A 21496-nucleotide genomic window follows, 5' to 3' on the forward strand; every position below is an offset into this window, starting at 1 on the left:
GCAAACCCTGCAAGTGGAATGCTGGGACCACACTAAACTACTGGGTTATCCTTGAGGCATCTTCTGCCAGGGAATTTGGAGGTAGGAGGCCTCTTAACATGGACTGGAGTGTAAATGAGTGAGGGTGGTCATTAGAGCACACCTAATCAGGCAGGCCAACTGCTCCAGAGCAGGATGTTCTGGGGCTCTGCCAGTGGGCTTAGGAAAACTGTAGTGCTGGACTGATTTGAAAGCAACAAGTTGTGGTTGGCGATTATTTTATGCTTAACAGGATTCTCAAAGGATGAATCAAATTGAAAGCAGGATTAAAATAAAGAGTTTGTGTTGCCTGGGCAATTTGTTACTTGGGTTAAGTCTCCAGTTCTCCTCTGTCTGCTAAGTGGAGGAGCGAAAGTGTACTTGGGTTGAGAAAGTAGTTTATTGCTGTTGGCTTGTACTCGGCCTCAATTTGCCACAACTCCGCTTCTTCTCTGACAGGTTTGTACTTTGTGAAGGGATAATCATGCATCCTAGTAGATATTTAAGGAGTGATGCTTTATTAAGAGGTAAAAATGAGGTGGACAGCTCACATGAGAGCAGCCATGATGCTTAAAGCAACTACTGCTGTCCATCTTCAGAAAAAATAACCCTGGGCTCCTCTGTTTCCTTATTAACCTTTCTTCACCCTACTAAAGGTGGATTTCCCCTCTACTTAGGGAAGAGAGAACTGCCTTTAGTTCTGGAGTCAGTTCCCTTTCTGTCAGACAGGGAGGGAAGGGGCTGCAGTTAGGAGCTATTGGTGTAAATAGCCCTCTCCTGCCCAGGCGGCTTTAAAATTTGCCAACAATAAGGCAACATAATTTGACTTTGCTGTTTCTCTGGATTTTTACTTTGTCTTTATTATTTTGTTTAAATGGGTTAAAAAATCCTTTCAGCCTAACTACTGATGTGCTGTCTTTTCCCATGAGTGTTATTTGAAGAAAACTGGGTTAAAAGCATCATCTCGAGTTACGCTTTTCTGTTTGCCATTGGAGAACAAGCTGTTTTGCAGTAGCATTACCGTGCATGAAAGCCTGATACGACAGCAGCCTTTAGTGTGACCTAAAGCCAGCAATTTATTTGTGATTTATTCTTTATTGCACTCTAAATGGATTAGACATTTACTGTATGGAGAAAAAATACTGTTGCCATTGTGTACACAGACATATAGATATCTCAGGTAATGCAGCAAATCTGGGAGAAAACTGAACATTGAACAAAGATCACCTGACCTGCCAGTCCCAAACTCTTGCAGCACAGAATCCTCCCTGGAACAGCAAATGTTAGGCTGGGCAGCACTTGTGAATGTCTTTGCTTTGTTTGGAATTTGGAGGCAGTGTGTTTTGGTTTTGCCTAGATTTACAAGTTGCAGTGCCCTATTTCAAAAACCATAAAAAGTTAGTAAAAAATAATGTTTTAAATTGTTTACAGGCTCGGAAACTTCTTCGGGAACTCAAGCATCTGAAGCGTTGTAATGAGGCTGCCACAGTAATTGCTGCTTATTGGCATGGTACCCAGGTAAGGAATGGCAACAAATTGTGCACTTGTGTGTCCCTACATAGAATGAAGAAGGTCCCTCAGGATAGTTATCTGGGAATAGTGTCAGTGGCTTACACTGCTTTTACTGCCTAAACTGGTTTTTTGGTTTCTCTTTGCTGCTAACCTGTCATAGCTGGTGCAATCTGGGAAGCAGGGACACGCTTTAATATTTGCCTTTTGTAGTGACTGGTTACTTCCTTTCTTTCTTGCACCAATGGGAACTTGCAATAACCTTTTCTTTCCTAAGCTTTTCTATATCCCGTTTTCAAATGCATCACAGGCACGAAGGGAACTGAGACGACTGAAAGACGAGGCTAGAAATAAACATGCTATTGCTGTTATTTGGGCTTTCTGGCTTGGATATAAGGTACTTCATGCACATATCACGTGCCCCCCTCCATTACCCAACAATACCAACATTTAATCACTAGTTCATAGTAAGAATTAATGACTAATACAATTCACTCTTAAATAATAGAGCATGATCATCGATTCCGTCCATTTCCATTCATGCCACACCTAATAAATCTGATAGCATTGTTTATGCCAGTTTTTTGTAGAGTAGGAAATTCTTTGCATGGCAACCAAGTACAGATTTGCACTAACAAGCCATTAGACTAGATTAAAAATGACTAGACTATAGTATTCTCAAATTAGGAAATGCATTTAACTACATGTAAATATGCAAAGTATGTTTTGTGGGGGGGAGACAAGGTTGGGGTTTTTTGTTGTGTTCCTCCCCACGCCCCCAACAAGTGCTTTCAGTGACACTGTGTTAGTGATCCAGCTGAGATTTTCACCACATATTATATAATCTGTATCCTGGACAGTCATCATCTACAAGTTCAAACCAACACTATTAAGTTTCATTAAATTCTAGTTATGATTGGTTTAATTGATTCTCTGCCTGTGATTTGAACCAGTAAAAAAATTTCAATAAGTACAAGTAAAGCACAAATTTATGAGCTGATCTTTTAGCAGAAAATGATGTTAGTTTGCAATTCTAAACTTACAGCCCTAGAAAAATCCCAGGAATTCCAGCATCAGCTGTTTGTTTTCAGAAGCAAAGTCCCACTGAAAGATGCTTGCTAATCCCCAGCCTGTAGTTGTGGGTTATGTGAACATTTGAAATGCTGTTCACTAGAGGCCAAAAATATATTGGTTTCAATTAATAAATTCCTAATTTAGTTGAAAACCATAAATACATTAGATTTAAAACATTTTTCAGTTGTTGTTTATGTTGGGGGTGTGCTGTTAGAACACCTTGCCAACTGAATGGAGAAATGTGCTCAAATTACGTCTGGAGTATAATGCTGTGTTTGACCTTTGCTATTTTAATATAAATCTATTAGATTTCTAGCAAAATGGCAGCCCTGGGAATTCAAACAAACACGTACAGAATTTCCTTCATACTAGAGAGTTTTTGGAACTTTTCAGTTCTAGCTTGATATTTAGGTAACTTATAATATGTATATAATATATAATTTGACAGACACACTGTTTCCTCATTTGTTTAAGCACAATACATTGAGAATTTATTTTATTTTTAATCAGAGTTCCTTTCACCAAAAAATTGCTCAATACTTCAGAAGAAATATTTGTTTTCCTAGTTTTAAGATATGCCTTAGAATTAAAAGATATATCCAGTGGATGCAATAGTGTTAACCATGTTAAAGCTCCTCATTTAAATATTTAGTAGATTTGGATAATTTTTAACATGGTTTAGTAGTTATTTTTATCAACTGGCTCACAGGAATTTAGTGAAAAATTGTCTCCTTATTCCTTAAATAGAAATAATCTAAATATAATAATATATATGTATATAAAGATAATAATCTAAATTGAATTAAGATTAGAAAAATAATTAGTCTCTGATAAGAGAGACAACTTTTTATTGGTGTGATCTTTTATCTTTTCTTGGGGGAAAAGTTAGAACAAAAGTTCTTAAAAGTTATCATCAGAAGTCTCTTGCTTTACCAAAAACCCCACAAACAAAAAAATAAAGTAAGAGTGAGCCTCAAGTACTCAGTTTCCTTCCTTTTCACAAGATAGACAAATACTTAGCTTTGCATAGTTCTTGCTTTTACAGTGCTGTGCAGTAGGAGCTTTTCTGCCTAGCAGATGAGTGGAAACATAATGTTTGAGTCTACATCCACTGCACATTAACCTTTCCATCTGCACCAGAAGAGCATGACTGGCACAGGCTGGAACTGCTGCTGCACAAGTCTGATAACTTACAACTTGACAAGGGCAGATACAGGGCTAGAGCTGCTCTGACTGAGCCTGTAATACTGGAACTGTTCCTTGACTGTTGTCATCTGATAACTGAATAAAAATGTGCTGGTATCTCCTAAAATGCGACATTCTGTTAAGTTGCCCACACGTGCCTCAAATTGCTTTCCTGAAATGGAGTGATTGATGAAAAGTAGGAAGGTGCCTACCTCTTTGTACATGAGGAATGCACTAGGTTTGATGGCTCTGCCCCTTAATTCCACACAGACATCATTTACCAGGCTGGAGAATTTTTTTTTTTAAATACATAAAGATCAAAATAAAAAATAACCTTCAGAATAAAAGCCCTCGTTACAGTGCTGGAAAGTCACCATGACACGTAGTTTCAGAGCTGATTCTGTCCTGCCCAGGCACTTGCCAGTGGAAGAAGTGACTAGACAGTGAGATTTTACTAAGCCTTGATTTTATACACATCGTTTTGATCACGAAACTGCAGGGAAAGCTCTCCCATTAGGATCAAGTTATGAGATGTGTGCACAGAAGAGAGGAGGAGGAAAGGCTGACAGTGAATAACAGGGCTGACAAAATTCCCACCTGTACTTGCCCCTTCAGCAGCAGTGGAGGCTTTCTTGACCTTCTCTGTGGCTTCACACCAACTCACATGGGCATGTTGGGTGTCAAAGGTCAAGCGCTGCTGCTCCATCCCTTTCCCTCCTGGTTGTAAACCTGTTTGGTTTGGGAGAGGCGTTTCCTGGTCGTTGTGCTGTCTGCATCGGGCTGTCTCTTTTGTTCACTCTCTGAACCCTTTAGGCTCGGAGGGAGTTGAAACGCTTGAAGGAGGAGGCTAGGCGTAAGCATGCTGTGGCAGTCATTTGGGCTTACTGGCTTGGACTGAAGGTACTTTCTCCAACACTCCCATCTGTCAACATGAACTCAATGAAGCGTGGCACACTACTTACTAACACTTAATAAACAAGCAGTTGTGTGGGCTCACTAGAAGGAGTGGGTTTTTTTTACATTGTTTAACTTTGTCATGGACTTGGCTGAAAAAGTCGTAAGCTGAAAGTGCCTCACAGCAACATTTAGGCATCGAGACTTTTTTTATCATATCCGGAATCGCAGCTTTCAAGAGACAGACAAAAGTCAGATTAAAGGGACTCTATTACAGTTGTTGACTTAAAAAAACTGACCTACCTTGGCAAAGGTCCTACCTGGAAAGATTACAAGGATGTATTTTCTGGTTGTGACTTCTGCTTGTTTGAACAGGAAGTAGGGTGGAAGCGTCTGACTCTCACTGCTGCTCACAGTAGACCCCTGATCCCAGTGTCGAGGAGGGCATGGTGTAAAGCCAATGGTCATGTCCTGTTGCATCCAGAAGCCTTTTTAGGGCCTGGCATTGCACACAGCTACCTGTGGCTTGTGACAGCTATGAATTCCTAGAGAAATTGAGATGTGGAAAAGTGTTTTGTTTTCCGTCCCTTGCTTTCAAGGACTGGTTGGCAAAAGAAAACACATCTGTAATCTCGAAAAAAGTAGTTCTGCTCTGTAAATAGACTATGAAAATGGCATCTTCAGATGTTTCAGGTCTGTGCCCAAATGATCTACATAACACAGTTTCACAGATGCAGTCCCGAAGAACTGCGGAAATCTGAATCTGTTTGGTTTGGCTGGGGGTGACTTCTGCTAATAGGGCTGTTGTAGACTACAGAGGTATGAGAGGAACAATTCATTCAGTAATGCAGAGTAAAGTTCAGCTCTCATATTCTTGTACTTATCCTGACAGTGATGAAATGGGAAAAATAGTTAGAAAACATATATATAATACACGTTCATCTGTGTTTAAAAAAATCCATTTCAATACATACATGGAAACCAGAGCTGGAAAATACAAAGGAGCCATTTTAAGAAGTCATTCTGCAGATCAGGATCACACTTTGGGTACTACTGCCAAAGTAGGTCTGTTTTTATGATTTTAAAACAAGGATATGTCCCTCCTGAGAACTCAGAGGCTGTTTTATATCAAACAGTGGCATTTAAATGCAAACTGATAATTCCAAAACCTTTAGGGTGCGTTACAGCAGGAATACATCTCTGCAGTCTGTGGCATGGTTTTTGGTGAGTTTGTTAAATAGCATAAGCAACATTTCCAATTTCCATCTCACCTGAAATACACAGATTTTTCTGAATAAGACCATAGTCTGTCATTCCAATACATCACTGTTACCACAGGTAGTTTGAAGGCAAAGTGTTTTCACCTGTGACATGCAAGGCTGAAGAATTGAAATTGATACAAACAGGCAAGATTAAACCATTAAGTTGTGAGGATTTTGTTACTTGTTGGTTTTATTTGATTATATGCCGAGTAGATTTTAATAGCATTTGTGCTACTTTCCAGATTTAGGCTTTTCTGGAGCAGCTTGCATTTCTCAGTGCTTGCTTTGCAGCTTCCCTGCAGCACCAATAGGATGTCTATTAGTCCCTTTCTTCCAAATTAATTTGCCCACCTTGCAGCTCGCAAAGAATAATATAAAACAAGATCATTAGGGAGAGTCTATGAGAACATGGTGAGATTTGGGATGACTGTGGTTGGAGTGGCTTTGAGTGTGTTAATTACCATCCCTGAATAATTAATAAAGGATGTACTCTAATTATAGAGCACTAAGCCTTGCAGAAAATGAGTGAATAAGAACTCGAATATTTTTTTCTTATAAAGTGAGGAGGAAAAAATTATCCGCTGAATTTGCATAGAATGATGACAGCTGAATGCTGCCAGTTTTGTTGATGCATCTTAATGTGTGATTAAGCAAAACTTGTTTACTTGTGGGGTGTTTTTAGTCCCCAAATGATGACAGATTCTTGCTTTCCAAATGCTGGTTTATCTCAAAATGCATGAGTCACTATGAGGCAGAAGGGGGTGCCAGGGTAAATTTTTTTCTGTAAGTTGGTGGGGATTTTATTCTTTGGGTTTCCCTTTATATTCTGGTAACACAGAAGCCAGCAACACACAGTGAGTTAGCTAAAACCACTAAATTTTGCTCTGGGGTGAATTATGCAAAGCCACGATGTTTTCCCTGGGTTTTGCCCAAAACCCATAACAGGTGTGTTGCAGGCTGTGCCAGAGTTTGCAAAAAAAGTTGGGGGATGTTTCGGCTGACTTGAGGTGAGCCTGGGTGTCACATAAAACTGCAAACCAGTTGGGCCTTCTCTGGTTGCCTTTTCTGAATTTTGATTTATGCTGATTAACATTGATAGAAAAGGCAAAACAAGTACTCTGAAACTTGCACTTCTAAGGACATATTAAAAGTTAATGTCACCAGCAAAAATTGTTTCAATGATCACTTTTTTGATTTTTTTTTTAAATTGTATTGGTTTTTAAATAAATTTTGGGAGCAAATATCAAGTTTGCTGACATTAAGCAGTCTTTGTGTTGATTTTCTGCTCTTACCAAGCACCAAAATCTTATTTTTCTTTCGGAATGAAGACTGCTTGTGTGAAAAGAGTTTTTTCATGCAGAAGTGTGCTCTGAAAAAAAAGAATTCCCTTTTTATTATTGAAAACCCTGTGTATTAAGAATTTTAATGGAGAAAAATCTGAAAATTTCTCCAGTTAACTCTGTAATTAACATCAAATCAGTGTCACTTCAGACACAAGAAAATTGTGCCATCGCTGGTGATGCCTCACTTTTTCCAGTCCAGCTTTATGCAAAAGCTTATTGAAAATAGATTCATGCTGTGAATTTGACAATATTTGAATAATTTGGCTTTTTGGAGGGAAGTATTTCAAATTCCTTGTTAAGTTTGCAAATAATTGCACTCAGGTCAGCCGAGGTATCTTTCAGACATCTTGGTCCATGGTCTGTTTCACATATTTTAACTGTGACCAGGTGATGTTCCTATTTCAGGAACTCTTTGCATGTACATATGCTTGTTTTAATGTTTTCTACCATAGAGCTTTTTAAAAGAATACCTGTGCAAACAAATACTTTCTTTTTATTAATTTTGAGGGTTTGTTTAACTTTCCAGGTCCGTAGAGAATACAGGAAATTCTTCAGAGCCAATGCTGGAAGAAAAATTTATGAATTTACCCTTCAGAGAATTGTATGTATATATCTGTACAAAGCACATGTACACTTTCTGTGTTTTAAGTTTTTATTTTCTATCAAATACAACAACTGTGTTATGGCCTTGATAGTCCTTGTAAGGAAATGTCCAAGATAAGCACATGGAAAAGTGACAAATTAATATTCTGATATTGTAAAGAAAGGATAGTGATAGTATTTGGTGGTGTAGGAATGGTATGAAGTATTTGCCACAGTTCTGTGATATCTAAATCTGCATTTCCAGTATACCTGGCTTTTAAAATCCATATTCTGGCTTATGAGAGCTGAGAGTTGCAGTTTGGTAACTGTGCTTTTTAATCATAGAGCAGCTGCTTTTCCTTGCGTACTTCAATAACTCTGATATTTGAACATTAATAAAACATCTTGCTTCAATTTTATCACAGATGCAAAAATACTTCTTGGAAATGAAGAATAAGATGCCTTCTTTATCACCAATAGATAAAACCTGGCCAGCGAGGCCTTACCTTTTCTTGGATTCAACTCACAAAGAACTAAAGAGGATTTTCCATTTGTGGAGGGTAGGACACATTCTGGTCCAGTCTGTGCAGAACTTCTTCCCATGATTCTCAACAGTTTTGTTCACAAAGGGTCTATTTTTAGGATGTATTTCCTTCAATTCCAGCCAGGATAATTTTATTTCTTTGGAAGGAGTATGTTTTTTGGTCATTGCCTTTGGCTTGCAAGGGATGTAACTATCCTGGCTACTCCTTTCTGGGGCTAGGGGGAAAGGTTTGCTTCCTGCCATCCGCCTGTTAATTAATAGCTTGTAATACTTGTGTCCATGGCCAGGACTTAGACCAATGCTGGAAGTGCTGGGTGGAATTTTTTGCTTAGGAGCTGTGGTTAGCTGAAATTTGTTTTGGATCTTTGGACGGAGAGAACAGCGAGAATCTGTACAAATGCTGATGGGACTGTTTTACTGATCTTGTGGGCTGTGTTTTCTGTGAATTGTCAAGGAACAGTTTTTCTTTCTGAGCCTGCAAAATTCACCCTCTCAGCTATGTTTTTTTTTCTTTCTCTCTGCCTATACAAACTTCCAAATCCGTGGAACTGTATGTATGTTTCTGTGAAGCTTTTTAGCACAGTCTTCCAATAACTGGTATCTCATAGGTTAAGCTCGTGTTCGAGTGCAACATGCTTACATGAGATGTCCTATATATTGTTTCTGGTGTAATTCAGAAGTATCTAGAATGGGTGAGGAGAAAACTGCCTCTCCTGTTTATTACAGTGGCATGTAGGATGGAGCTGAGTCACTTCAGAAGCATACAAAGAATGTGCATCTTGAGCAATGAGCAAACATTAGTCTGTGGTGCTGTGAGATTGGGAAAGATAATTTTATGGTTTGTTTAATATATCCTGTTTTGTAGTGTAAAAAGTACAGAGATCAGTTCACAGATCAGCAGAAGCTTATATATGAAGAAAAACTGGAAGCAAGTGAACTTTTCAAGGACAAGAAGGCTTTATATCCAGCCAGGTAATGACTGATTCTGCTGCCTTTAGTGTACAAGAAATTCTATATCCTTCTGTAGATTTGGGAAACTAAGTAAGATTTTGCGTTTTACCTTAAGCAGGAAAGTGTATTTTCCTTTTTTGACAACATCCCTCCATCATTTGACTTTATCATCCTGAAAACTGACCTCAGTTAGAAGCAAACTTAGCTGTTGTTACAGCCACTAATCCTGTGATACCAAGAACTTCTGTTCAGAATCCATGGTGGTTTGTTGTTTGAACCCCCCATGACGTGTTCACGTTGTAAAAGTTTGGGGAACTTGCAGAACCCTTTCCCCTCGTTTCCATCAGGCTGTTTCCTGCAATGATAAAGGCAGAGTGAGCTGGGAGGCTGTAAGTGACAATGTCACTCCCTCCCAGATGAGCTGTGCTGGGGAGCTCTCCTGTGTTCAAAGTCAGCACATTTCACCATCATGCTCTAAGGTGAAGACTGGGTAATTTAACAGTTAGATACACTGGTGCATATCTTTTTGCAAGGATACTTTAAAAAAAGTTCTATTTCCATTTTAGATTCTGTTTCCTTTTTTTTCTTTTTAATCATGTGAAATCTCTTCAAATAAGTTCTTTGGTTTCTCAGATTATTGAGTTCTCTAAAACTGACAGATTCTTGTCATTGCTATCTACAGAGCTAGCATTACTCAAGAAAGTACAGTAGTATCTGATTTTATTTAAGGAATGCACTTCTTTTGGTATGCAATAAAACTGACAAAAGAGAGATGTCCTTGAAATAAGTTGGCTTACACTTTTTAAGTGAATATGAGCTTATAAATTGTATTTTTTTCTTGAAAACAAACATCTTGTCCATCTCAAGAGAGTTTTCTTGTAGAAGCTGAAATTTGAGCTGAGCAGGAGCAATTTAAATGAGAAGCAAGGTTCGGCAGAGGGAGAAATGGGAATCTGCAAGAGTTTATGAGAACAGTTCCATGCGTGGACAAGCTCTGCTTGTTGTTTGTGTGTTTCCTTGGGTTTATTTTGTGTCATTTTTTTAATTGAGACATTTCCTGTTTTCCTGTAATGGGCTCAGTGTATGTTTCTCTTTTTTTCCCTTCAGTAGATCACTTATTTAATGGCTATATATGCTAGCTTGTGGTTTGTTCCTTATTTGCTTTGGGATGTCTTTTTATGCTGCTGGGAAAAGAGAAAGATGGTGCCTTTGGACTTTCCTAGGGACAAGCAGGTTGTTTTAGGTTTTAGTCAGTATGCATCTGATCAGCAGAGAGCTCATTGGGAAGGAAGGAATTCTATTTATATCCCTGGTTTGGTACTTTTTACACCAAGGCTGAACAATGAAATAATATACAGCAAAATATATTTATATTATTTATATCTATATTTGTATTTATGTTTATATTTATATCTAAAACTCATATATATATATATATATGTGAGTAGTTTTTATCCAAGACATTCTTAAATAGTATACATGATAGAGGAACTGTTGATTCATTTCAGTTTTAGTTGTAACTTGTCATCGTTTGATCAGGGATGAAGTCCACAGGGAATGTACTGTTTTGATGACTATGATTTCATAATGCTAATTAATAAAAACCAAAAAACCCTGAAGCTCCAACATAGTGGAAAGTTGGAATGCTTCCCCCACCCTGCATTCATTTAGAAACATTTCCATCTCTTTTTGTCTGGTATTCAGAGCTGATTAGCTCCTACTGTTGTTTTGTTGGGGTTTTTTTTAATAGGCCTCAGGGTAGAGAAAATTACTGTATAAAATTTCTGATTAATTAGTATGATAATGGTTCATAGGATATGGCTAATTTTCTGTGTATAGTATAATTATTTAAGAAGAGAGAGGGACTTGTGGGTACTAAAATTCAAGTACCCTTCCTCTTCTTTCCCATTTATCTGTGTGCCAGATTGCAATTGCAAAGGCAATGCTGTTCCACATACTGTACTGGTTTCTCTTGGGCTCCAGTCTTGGCCGGGCTTTGCTTGAATACTTTGACTGTACTTAAAGTGATTATTTAAAGTGACTTCCAAACAAAGCAAGCAGCGACTGTATTCACCAATTCTTGACCTGTAGTGAAGCCCTTACTTTAACACCCTAAGGTGTATAAAGGTGGGGGGATTTGGAAGTGGAGCAGATCTTGACAAAGAGCTGCTCCATGCTTCACAAACAATAGCAGATCTTGAAGGCAAGTTCATGTCTGTCACTGAAGTCCTGCCTGTCAGTATCAATACTCTGTCAGTCCTACTGAGGTTTTATTTTCTGTTTTCACAGGGACTCTTACTGGGTGATTTTAAATCATAGTTGGCTGCATATGCAAGGATGTCCATGTGCCTGATATCCAAAGAAATTTGGCCCATTTAATTGGAAAATGCTTCCAGAGCAAGAAAAAACCCTATTCTGTCTTTGGTGATAACTTTCTCTTCATTCACCATCGCTGGGCTGTTAGTGTGTATAAGATTCTGTATCTAATACACATGCCATTTCTTACCCCTCCTCCTTTCTCCCTTCCCCTGGGATGATGTGCTGGGGGATACATCCACACAACTTTGCAGCAATTCCCATGTTATTTTCTGCTGGCACACTCTGCCTGCTTGGCACAGATTAATGCTGGCACCAGTGTGCTGAGTGAACAGGTACAAAAGGTGGGCATTGAGAGTAGAGGTTTCTGGCTTGTTAAGACTATTCTCTCACTAAAAGTGAAGCAGCAAGTAACTTCCCCTGGAAGAGGGTGTGCCAAAGCTTGAGGAACTTTCTGGCTGTATAGCCAGAAATGTATTGAAAGTTTTATTTGGGGCATCTCCTCATGAAGCCTGTGATGGTGTCAGGTTTGCTTCTTCCTCGAGATTCGTATTTAACTCGTGTTTCCTTTGCCTTTCTTTTGGGCAGTGTTGGGCAGCCATTCCAAGGGGCTTACTTGGAGATCAGTGAGAACCCCAAGTACAAAAAACTCACAGATGCCGTGGATGAAAAGATCATTATTGCAGAAGTTGTGAATAAGATCAATAGAGCCAATGGGAAGGTAATCAAATGGATTTGATTTATCCAGAAGGGTAGATAATTTTTGTTATAAATACACTGAGACTCGTAATAGTCTGAGGATTTTTTAAAATAATGTGTATTTTTAAGGGTGCAGGACTGTAAATGTTGGTTTTATGTAATTGGGTGATTTTAACCACCTCTTTTAAACTTACATGAAGATTACTAAAATACTGTTTTGCAGTTTCCAGTGACTTTTCAAAAAAAAAAAAAATTGTATCTCATCAACTGGTAACAGACTGTATTGTGTCACAACTAAATGTGGTCTCTGTACTCAGCTAAGGTCTTCTATTTGCCAATTAAAGAAAAACATTTAGAGAATATTGTTCTTCTTCAAGTATTTAGAAAACTTAACTTTTCAAAGTCCACGCTGTCAGTCAAGCTTCTGATTATCACATTTTATTATCTCTTAAAATTATGAGTGGTATACTCTGCTAGCTTTGCCTGTCTTCCAAAGCTCTTTGGAATGAAGAGGCAAGTTTCTTGTATAATTTGAATAGAATTGTTAAATATGGTGGGTACTTTTTTATTCGGCCAACACAGAACACATTTAGCATTTAAATTGTACTTATTAAAACAGGAAGTATTATTCTACCTTAGTAAATTTAATTGCTTTCACCATATCTGTCTAAATATTAGAAGTAGTAGATCTCAACTTCTCAGATGTAGATGTCATTTATGCATTTGTAGGAGTGAAATTAGGTTGCCTGTTGTTGATGCCGAGTTAATTTTCTGGTTTAGAAGAAACTAATTAAATGAAGACAGTATCTTTCCTGTACTTGCACAGGCTACAGCTCTCAAGATGAAAAAAAAAAAAAAAAATTAATGAACTATGGTTCTATGTGCTTAATGCAGCTACTTCTTAATTCTAATAAAGATTTTATTATTTAAAAGTTTACAGGAGAAAAAGCTGCATGTGGATTAAGTTCTCATTTCTCTTTCTTACTATTTTCTAAGACAAATTTAGGAACACACATTTCATGCTTTAAAAATATTTGTCTTTTGAAAATATGAATGCTTATCCTCCTAAAGGGTAATTCCAATAGATAAAGGGAGGAGAACATAATTCTGAAAAATACTTATATGATTTGTGTTGCTCTGCATCATAGTTTTGGTGAATAATGGTCAGTATAGAGACTTAGTGTGTGATGATTTTCCTGGAGATTTTAAATTAAAGAGCATGAAAAATTAGGTTATCCCGATTTGCATAGTTTCAGAGTTTCACTTTCTGAATTTTACAGCTGTAAGCTAGTAATTAGAGGAACTGTTTATACCTAAGCATATGTGCCAAAATGAGCTAAGCTTCTCAATCTATAATTAGACACATAAATAAATTTGACCTGATTTTAACTGATCTGCAGCTTTTACTGAACATCAGATGTTCACGTGTGCTAACGTGGGCCAAGCTTTTTAACTCTATGAACTCCTTGGAGTCTTAGTAGGTGCTTAATGAAAACCAGTTCTCTCCTCATGTAGACAATGTTCTGCATTTTTGCATTTTCACAGGCTGCGTCCAGGATTTTCTTACTAACCAAAAATAATGTTCTTCTTGCGGACCAAAAATCTGGGACTATCAAGTCAGAGGTTCCATTGGGAGACGTTACCAAGGTGTCCATGAGCTCCCAAAATGATGGATTCTTTGCAGTGCACCTCAAGGAGGTTGGTTACCACTCCGTCACACCACGACGACGGTTTTACATGCAGTGATGTAAAACCTGTTTGTTAATTATCCTGTAGCATTAAATCATACAGGTTAGCTCGTAGGCTTAGAAATTTACTGAACTTTGCCATAACTGAAAAAACTTTGATTTAAAGCTACTGAAGCCAAATGAGAACAGTTATTACATTATGAACGATCACTTAACTGTGAAAATCAGACTTCATTCTTCACTTCAGCCTCTTCAGGATTAGAGTTTTCCACTTGTAATATGGTTCAGGTACTTTGTGCCAGTGTTTTCCTTACATATACTGGTAGAATATTTCTCTCTTCTTTATGGGATGCCAAGAAGTCCAGGGTGAGGCACAGTTAATTTGTTACTCAGTTCTAAAGAACTTAGCTCAGTGCTATATTTGCCTCACTGCACTGTAACCATTGCTCTGCTAAAATCATTAAGCTGGCATCTGTATTCTAGCCTAAATGGATTTGAAGACTGTTATATACAGTGTCTTTTCATACCTGCTGCCATCATCCTCAGCCTGGTGTTGGTAATTTGCTTTTGTTCCTTTCTGCACGTACTGGAAGCTTGCTGTGGTGTATCCAGATGAGGGAGACAGAAACACTACAGTTTTGTAGGACAAATGAAGATGATGCTCCTTTAGGACCAGAAGGGATTTTTTTTACCTTTCTCAACTGGTTTGTAGATTATTTGGGAGCAAATGGCTTTTTGATCCTATACACTGCACTGCATTCCCTGTTTAATTTGCAGGCCAAAAGATTGTTGTTTCCTTAAACTGGGAAGAGAAGACTCCTTGTAAATCCTCCTGCTTGGCTGCCATTTAATCGTACTCAAGGTTTTGGTAGTCCTAACTACTTTCTTTCCTGTTTCAGGGTTCAGAAGCTGCCAGTAAAGGAGATTTCCTGCTCAGCAGCAATCACCTTATTGAAATGGCCACTAAACTTTACCGCACTACTCTCAGCCAAACCAAACAGAAGCTCAACATTGAGATATCTGATGAGTATGTTTCTTGTTTGTTTAAGAGTACATTTGCTTCAATACAGCATGCTAAAAAGTCAAGTATCTAGTGTCAGAATAACAAAACACTGTTGTGTAGCTAATACTTCTTTTCTCTTGACAGAATACTTGTAAAGAAGGATCCAATTTTCAGTGTGTGCTCGTTATAGTATTCATTTTGGCTTTTATGTCCCTGAAAGTCATTACAGAAAATGTGCTTTTGTTAAAGTAGTTTCAAATAGGGCTGTGAAGCAGAACTGCTGCTGTAGAAATAATCAAGAGTTACTACATTTAAGAGAACAGCTTTGCATGTGACTGAAAAGTTCACCAATTTCTATGAGATATTTATAGATTAGCGTGGACACTAGGTGCCAAGTTCTCCTGAAAACAACCAAAACCAGAATACAAAACCCCTCCCCAATTCAATGTAGGTTTATTAAGCTCTACCTTCTCTCTTGTGAAGGTGAAACAATCTATTGTTTTTTTGTTTTTTTCATTGTTTAAAAGCTTTGTGTGATAAAAAGTTTGCATCTCAAAATAGTATTTCTTTCTGCTTGGTACAGTTTCATATTTTGGCCTTAAATAAGAACTGCCCTTGTGGTGTTTTTAGCTATGGAATAAAGGTGTTTGTGTGTGTGTGTGTGAACTCCTGAAGTTTGCTGAGGAAGAGTCCCTCACTTAGTCCACCATTGTCATGCACTCCTTTTGTTCTGTGAAGTGACCCCTCTTTTCAGCAGTGTTGATTTGGTGGGTTTATTCATTTTGAATAAAGAAGAAAATTTGGAACCCTTTAACAATAGTGAAGTAAATTTCCTGTAGGCAAAAATGGAACCTTTTTATCTGGCTGCACCACACTGTGTGTGTTCTAGAGTCATGGTAGTGGGTACAGTTTGTTCAGATTTGAGGATTTATTAAAAGGCTAATTTTGCTCTTTCCTTGAAAAGAAAATCTGCCATTTTCCTTTTTTCTGTTACCAGGTATCATTTAATTTGCTCAAGGGTGTGTGTTTTTCAGTCTCTAAGAGTGTGGCTATTCCCAGTAAGCTTCTAGTTTAAGGGGAGCTACACAGGAATAAACTAAAGCAAAGTTTAAGCATGCATTGCACTAGTCTGGAGTGCCTGCTTACCTTAGGTCTGGAAAACAGCCTACTTTCAAGGAGTCTTTCTTGCTTTTTGGGATGTGGTTTTTGTTTCTTCTCTTGCAGATTAAAAACATTCATGTGTGTATTACTATTGAGTTTATCCAGACTAAGTAATTTTAAGCTTTGCAGAGTCCCATCTCTGTTGATGGTGAAGCAGGAGTCTCTTCTCCTAGAGTTTAATCTAGAGTTTAGACACAAGTGCAACTAGGAATTAAGAGGAAAATGTGGCCTCATTTTGATTATCCTGCTTTTTGGGAAGAGAGCTGATATAAGAATGCTGTTGATGCAGGGGTATGTTTAGGAAGAGACACACCATTCACATGTATAATATTGGAACAGTGGGTGTAGGAGAATGCAGCTCTGGTGATGAGACAATGGCTGTAAGAGCTGCTCACGTTTTTGGGGTGCCTGCATGGCTGGGAGTACTGAGCAAGCTCTGAGTGTCTGGGCTGTGCAGCAGGAAAGCAGGACCAAAGGGCAGCTCAGCGCAGCAGACGCCACTTCCTCCCCTGAGCTCTGCCGTCAGCTTGATTTGTGGTTTCCGGCTGCAGAGCAAATTCTTTGAAGTTTTTGGCCTCTGCTGGAGGACTTTTTAAGGATGCTAAAAGGGAAAATCGGCTGTATTACAAAGGACTTTTTAGGTCAGCAACCACTGCATGTGAGCCAAGAGGCAGCACTGCCTTGCTTATTGCTTCTAATTTCTCTATCCAGATCAGTTAGAGGTTAGAGGCTCCACAAGGAGCCTGTTGGTTTTTTGTGTTTTGGGTTTTTTTAGGCAATTCTCTGTATTCAGTGAAATTTCCCTTCCAGTAAAAAGTGAAGAGTCAAATCCAGATTAGTAAATTTAGAATTTACAAAATGTCTAAATTTGGAGATTGCTGGGCAGGAAGTGAATTTTCCCAGTTGCCGAGCAGGGGCCTATAAAGGCCAACTAAGGATTAGACGTATGAGAGGTGCTAAAATACCAGATGTACTAAATTACATGTAAACCAGAAGAAAAGCACTCCCAATGTTGCTATAGAAGTATTGACCTTCCTTCCATGAAAACAGAGAAGTCCCCTTGGCTGACAGTGAAGTAGTTGGAAATAGTCTTCGCTGCGTTTCTGGTACATTAGAAATTCTGTTTCAAACTGCTTTTTTTTCTAAAGGAATATCAAACTAACTTCTTGTAAAATGTCCACAGTTATAGGCAAAAAGCAATACTTAAGAGATACTACCTGAAGGAGATTCTTGCCATTCCATAACCTATGGCTTTTTAAATTTATTCCCCAACTCTTTATTATTAATACAGAGCTGAAAATGACATCTTTTGGAGTGATGCTTAGAACCAACAGGAAAAGACTTCTGCTCCTCATGTGTCTTTTTTTTTTTTCCTGCCCTTAACTAAAATTTTTACTATTCCCTCTCTTAGGTTCCTGGTCCAGTTCAAACACGAAAAAGTGTGTGTGAAGTTCATACAAGGCAGCCAGAAAAACGGCAACATCCCAACTTGCAAGCGAAAAAACAATCGGCTTCTTGAAGTGGCTGTCCCTTAACTGCAGCTGGTGACTCTCCCTTTCATGGACTTGTTTCTTTGTAATAGTGCAATTTTAGTTGTTTGGTTTTGCTATTTTTATCCCTTTCTGGAGCTGTTGATGGCTAAATAGCTTTAGAAACCCTTGGCAAAACATTTGATCGATCAACTTTGAAATCTTTTTGTCCATGCCAGAGTTTTAACCCTCGAATCGCAGACTTTTATCCAGTGAGGCATTTTTACCAGCTGGCACATATCTGTCATACAACAAATCATTCTCTTTGTTTAGCAGCCGTATTTTAGTGCAGCATAGCATAAACCCACATATTAATGATGAAGTACTCATATTCCTTAGTGTAGAGATCCACTTAACCGGAATGACACGTGGCCTTGATGCTGGGTGGCCGTTTGTGCCCGGTGTCCTTTTATCCCGACCTGTCCAGAGGGCTGACAGAGGCTCCTCAGGTCCCACCCCTGTGCAGACCAGTGGAGCAGAGGCTGATACAACAACTCCTGTAGCTCACACTAGGACATATGTAACTCAACCTTCCCATCAATGCAGCACAGAAACATCTAATCCTGCAAAATAGGAGGAATAGATGATTACACAAGCAGCTACACCCATCATTTTATAGAAAAACATGTGGAAATTTCGAAACAGCATTTTTAATTAGGTCAGATGTTTTTAATGACTTTATAAAGTAGAATTCAGCAGAATTAAAGAAGCTTTTTCTTTTTTTCACAAAAGCTATAAAGTTCAAGGCATATTTTCTGTTCTGCTTTTTTTCTTTTAAATTATCATTTAAGATTAGAGCCTGAAAAATGCAATAGTATTCATAACACAAGTAAATGCTAGTTATTTAAACAGCTAGTTATCAAGTGAAAGGTTTGAGCCTTTCTTTTAAATATTGGCATGTACAATGTGCAATAAAACATACGTGACATTTTGTGAGAATTATTTATAATACACTTTTGTGTGGAAGAGAGAGGATTGGTGCAGACTGCATAGACAATGTAAGGGTTAAAATAGATCTGTTTTGTTAATTTGCAGTTTTTAGAGTGTACACTACAGTTGTCAATTTGGGAAGAATACTTAGAATTAAAAAAAGAAAAAATCCTTAATTTGGGGGTCTGTATATAAATTGGTATTATGGTAATAAAACTGTTCTAATTCTGTGCTGTTTGGTACTCCTATGTTATAACCATATTTTTGTACTCCAAACTATTTTATATAACTCGTGTGCCTGATGTAAATGCGTGCACAGAAAATGCAATCAAGAGCCGCATTATAAATCTTCAGTGTAACTGATTGCACTTAATCTTTTATAAGCCACAAGCATTAGCTGAAATCCTTGAGAGGAGAGATGCTTTGCCAGAAGGAAGGAACTGCTCATGTGAAGGGTTTGTGGGATGTGACTGTGTGATTTGTTGATGTGAAGACAGCGGAGAAAGCGCGTTGTATTTTTGCAGTCTGATATAGGACAGATTAAGGCCCTGGCTATCTGATGTGCAGTGCTGGAAGTCTGAGCATAAATAAAAGAAAGATAAAGAAAAGTTCAGAGTCTCCTTCCTGTCCCGGTGGGGATGTGATGTAGCGCTCACGGCTGTGAAGGCTCCTCTGGGTAGTTCAACGTTAAAACAGTGTTCACTGCAATAGGTGTTCAAGTGCTAGTGGTTATTAGTCTGAACAATACAACTGGTTTGGGTTACACCACACTCTGCTTTGGGATTAAATGGTTTTTCTATGATTTGGACACAAAACAATTGTTTTTACAGGCTGCTTCAATGTTGCTGCTAAAAGTCCATACATGCGACCTTGAAAGGTGGGACTAATCAGAAGATCTATTTCCCAAACTGACACAAAGGTGCCTCTTCCTCATAATTGTAGTTCAAACCCTTCTTCAAATAAATGAGTCAGGTTAATAGTTTAATAAAATTTAAATAATTTTACATGTATTGTAATTATAGATGCTTGTGAAGGAAATTTTAGGATAGATTTGTGATGCAAAATTATGATACTTGAAAGGAATTGTTCCATTGCCTTAAGAAGACAGCACATAATAATAACAATGTGGCATTTAAAACTCCTAAATCCCGTATTAGAATTTCTGCTCGGGAAAGATTGGAGAGTTTGTAAAACTGTTCACTGTCTTGGAAACCTTTACAGTAAGAACCACACACAGCAAATTCTGAAAATTAATACAAAAGTAAGAAAAACAAACATTTGAAATCTGGTGTAATTCTGTAGTTGTTTGTAGGTAAGAAATGGGAGAGTTTAGATTAAGAACATCTTGATATTTGGCCCATGAAACTAGGGTATTACAGGATGGTGTTAGGATATTTGTCCCATCCCAGCCAGGTCCAGTACACATCCCTTCTAGTTTTTGATCTTTGCAGCAAGTCTTAATAGCCATACCTGCAAAAGACTGGAAGAGGGACAAACTCCTCACCTTGGTTTCTCTTGTTTCCTTTCTTTTTTGGGACTTCTGCAATTTTTACCTTACATATTAGCTGGTACTTTGTGACAATTACCTTTTGACTCTTGAATACTTCTCAATGGACAGAGCAAGTTTTGCAGAACATGAATTATTAGATATACTAGCAGAACCATGGCATCTTGATGTTTAGATTTAAGTATCTAGGATGTTGAAAATAAAAATGCAAGGTCATCTAGCCACCTGGACTTTTTTTTTTCTTTTCCTCTGTTTTCTTTTATAACTGTCTATCAAATGGAGTTGTAAAGAGAAGAGTATTCCTCCCATGGTGCTAACCTTACTTTTGCATCCTTTTACTTTGTAAATGCTATTCTTTCATCTCAAAGCTGGGCAAGGATCATTAAGAAAAAAACTTGTTGCATGATGCTTTCTAGAATCAAATAAAATTCTGTTTCTATACCTATATTTTCTCTATATCTGTATTTTTCTTACTGCAAAAGGAGCAGGTGACTGGTTTTTAGGTTAAATATACACAACACTGGTGTGTGACTTGAAGAAAAAAGAAATTTTTATTTTGTATGTGATTCCTTAAGAGGCATCCTCGGTGATCCACAGTAATATTTTTCAGTCCTTTCCTCATCATAGTTTTTGCTGAAAATTCTACAAACTCAACTTTCCTAACATTGGGCTTTAGACCAATTGCCTGAGAACAGTATTACAGCCAGTTAAACCTGATTTTTAAAAATGGCTTTGTGCCCCAAACCTATCATACTGCATATGTTGTCTTGTGATCTGTTTCTCTCCTTTTATGCTTAACAATTCTATCCTGATTTTTTTTCTATTTTTGTTCAAATTATGGAAGAAAAGAAACTAAAATGTAAAATCAGGAAAAGCATATTCAGTTTTGTGTTTCTTTTCTTTGCCAAAATGAAAGCCTTTTTCTATACATTTCTGGGGGGAAAAATGAAGACTTAATTCAAATTTTTGATGTGAAATGAGAACATTTTCCCCAGTCTGTGTAAAGGTCTCTGTTAATTCTTAAGCTTTTAGATCCTTAATCTTGAAGAACAACATATTTTCCGTATTCTGTAGGAAATGGGCGTGGTTATTTCTAAAGGATTGCTCAGTAGTGTGATGGTGATAGGAGATGCACACGTTATGTGCTGCTTTGGACATAGAACTTCCCAGCAAACATGTTTCAAAGACAGAACTGGAGGGGACTCTGGGGATGCTGACAACTACACCAATATAGAGCAGTGTGAGTTTGAAGGAATCTCTAGTATGACCAAATGAGTTCCGACTCTCCTCCTGTCTCACTT

General features: G+C 37.9%; 1 protein-coding gene across 9 annotated transcripts in view; it reads left to right on the forward strand.

The window, feature by feature from the left end:
* MYO1B (myosin IB) overlaps positions 1 to 20640 on the forward strand; it is a 110017-nt gene extending 89377 nt beyond the window's left edge. For 3 of the 9 annotated variants that reach the window (XM_048309242.1, XM_048309244.1, XM_048309243.1), the window contains 10 exons: positions 1450 to 1536; positions 1838 to 1924; positions 4600 to 4686; positions 7812 to 7886; positions 8293 to 8427; positions 9277 to 9383; positions 12267 to 12399; positions 13923 to 14075; positions 14965 to 15092; positions 17641 to 20640. In XM_048309242.1, coding sequence (XP_048165199.1) covers positions 1450 to 1536; positions 1838 to 1924; positions 4600 to 4686; positions 7812 to 7886; positions 8293 to 8427; positions 9277 to 9383; positions 12267 to 12399; positions 13923 to 14075; positions 14965 to 15092; positions 17641 to 17764 — 1116 coding nt within the window. In that variant the 3' untranslated portion in view covers positions 17765 to 20640. The remainder of the gene's footprint in view (positions 1 to 1449; positions 1537 to 1837; positions 1925 to 4599; positions 4687 to 7811; positions 7887 to 8292; positions 8428 to 9276; positions 9384 to 12266; positions 12400 to 13922; positions 14076 to 14964; positions 15093 to 17640) is intronic. The other 6 variants (XM_048309246.1, XM_048309247.1, XM_048309245.1 and 3 more) reach the window with 3 other exon arrangements.
* Positions 20641 to 21496: the final 856 nt, after the last annotated feature.

The sequence above is a fragment of the Corvus hawaiiensis genome, chromosome 7 (genome assembly GCF_020740725.1).
Source record: "Corvus hawaiiensis isolate bCorHaw1 chromosome 7, bCorHaw1.pri.cur, whole genome shotgun sequence".
Classification (NCBI taxonomy): Eukaryota; Metazoa; Chordata; class Aves; order Passeriformes; family Corvidae; genus Corvus; species Corvus hawaiiensis.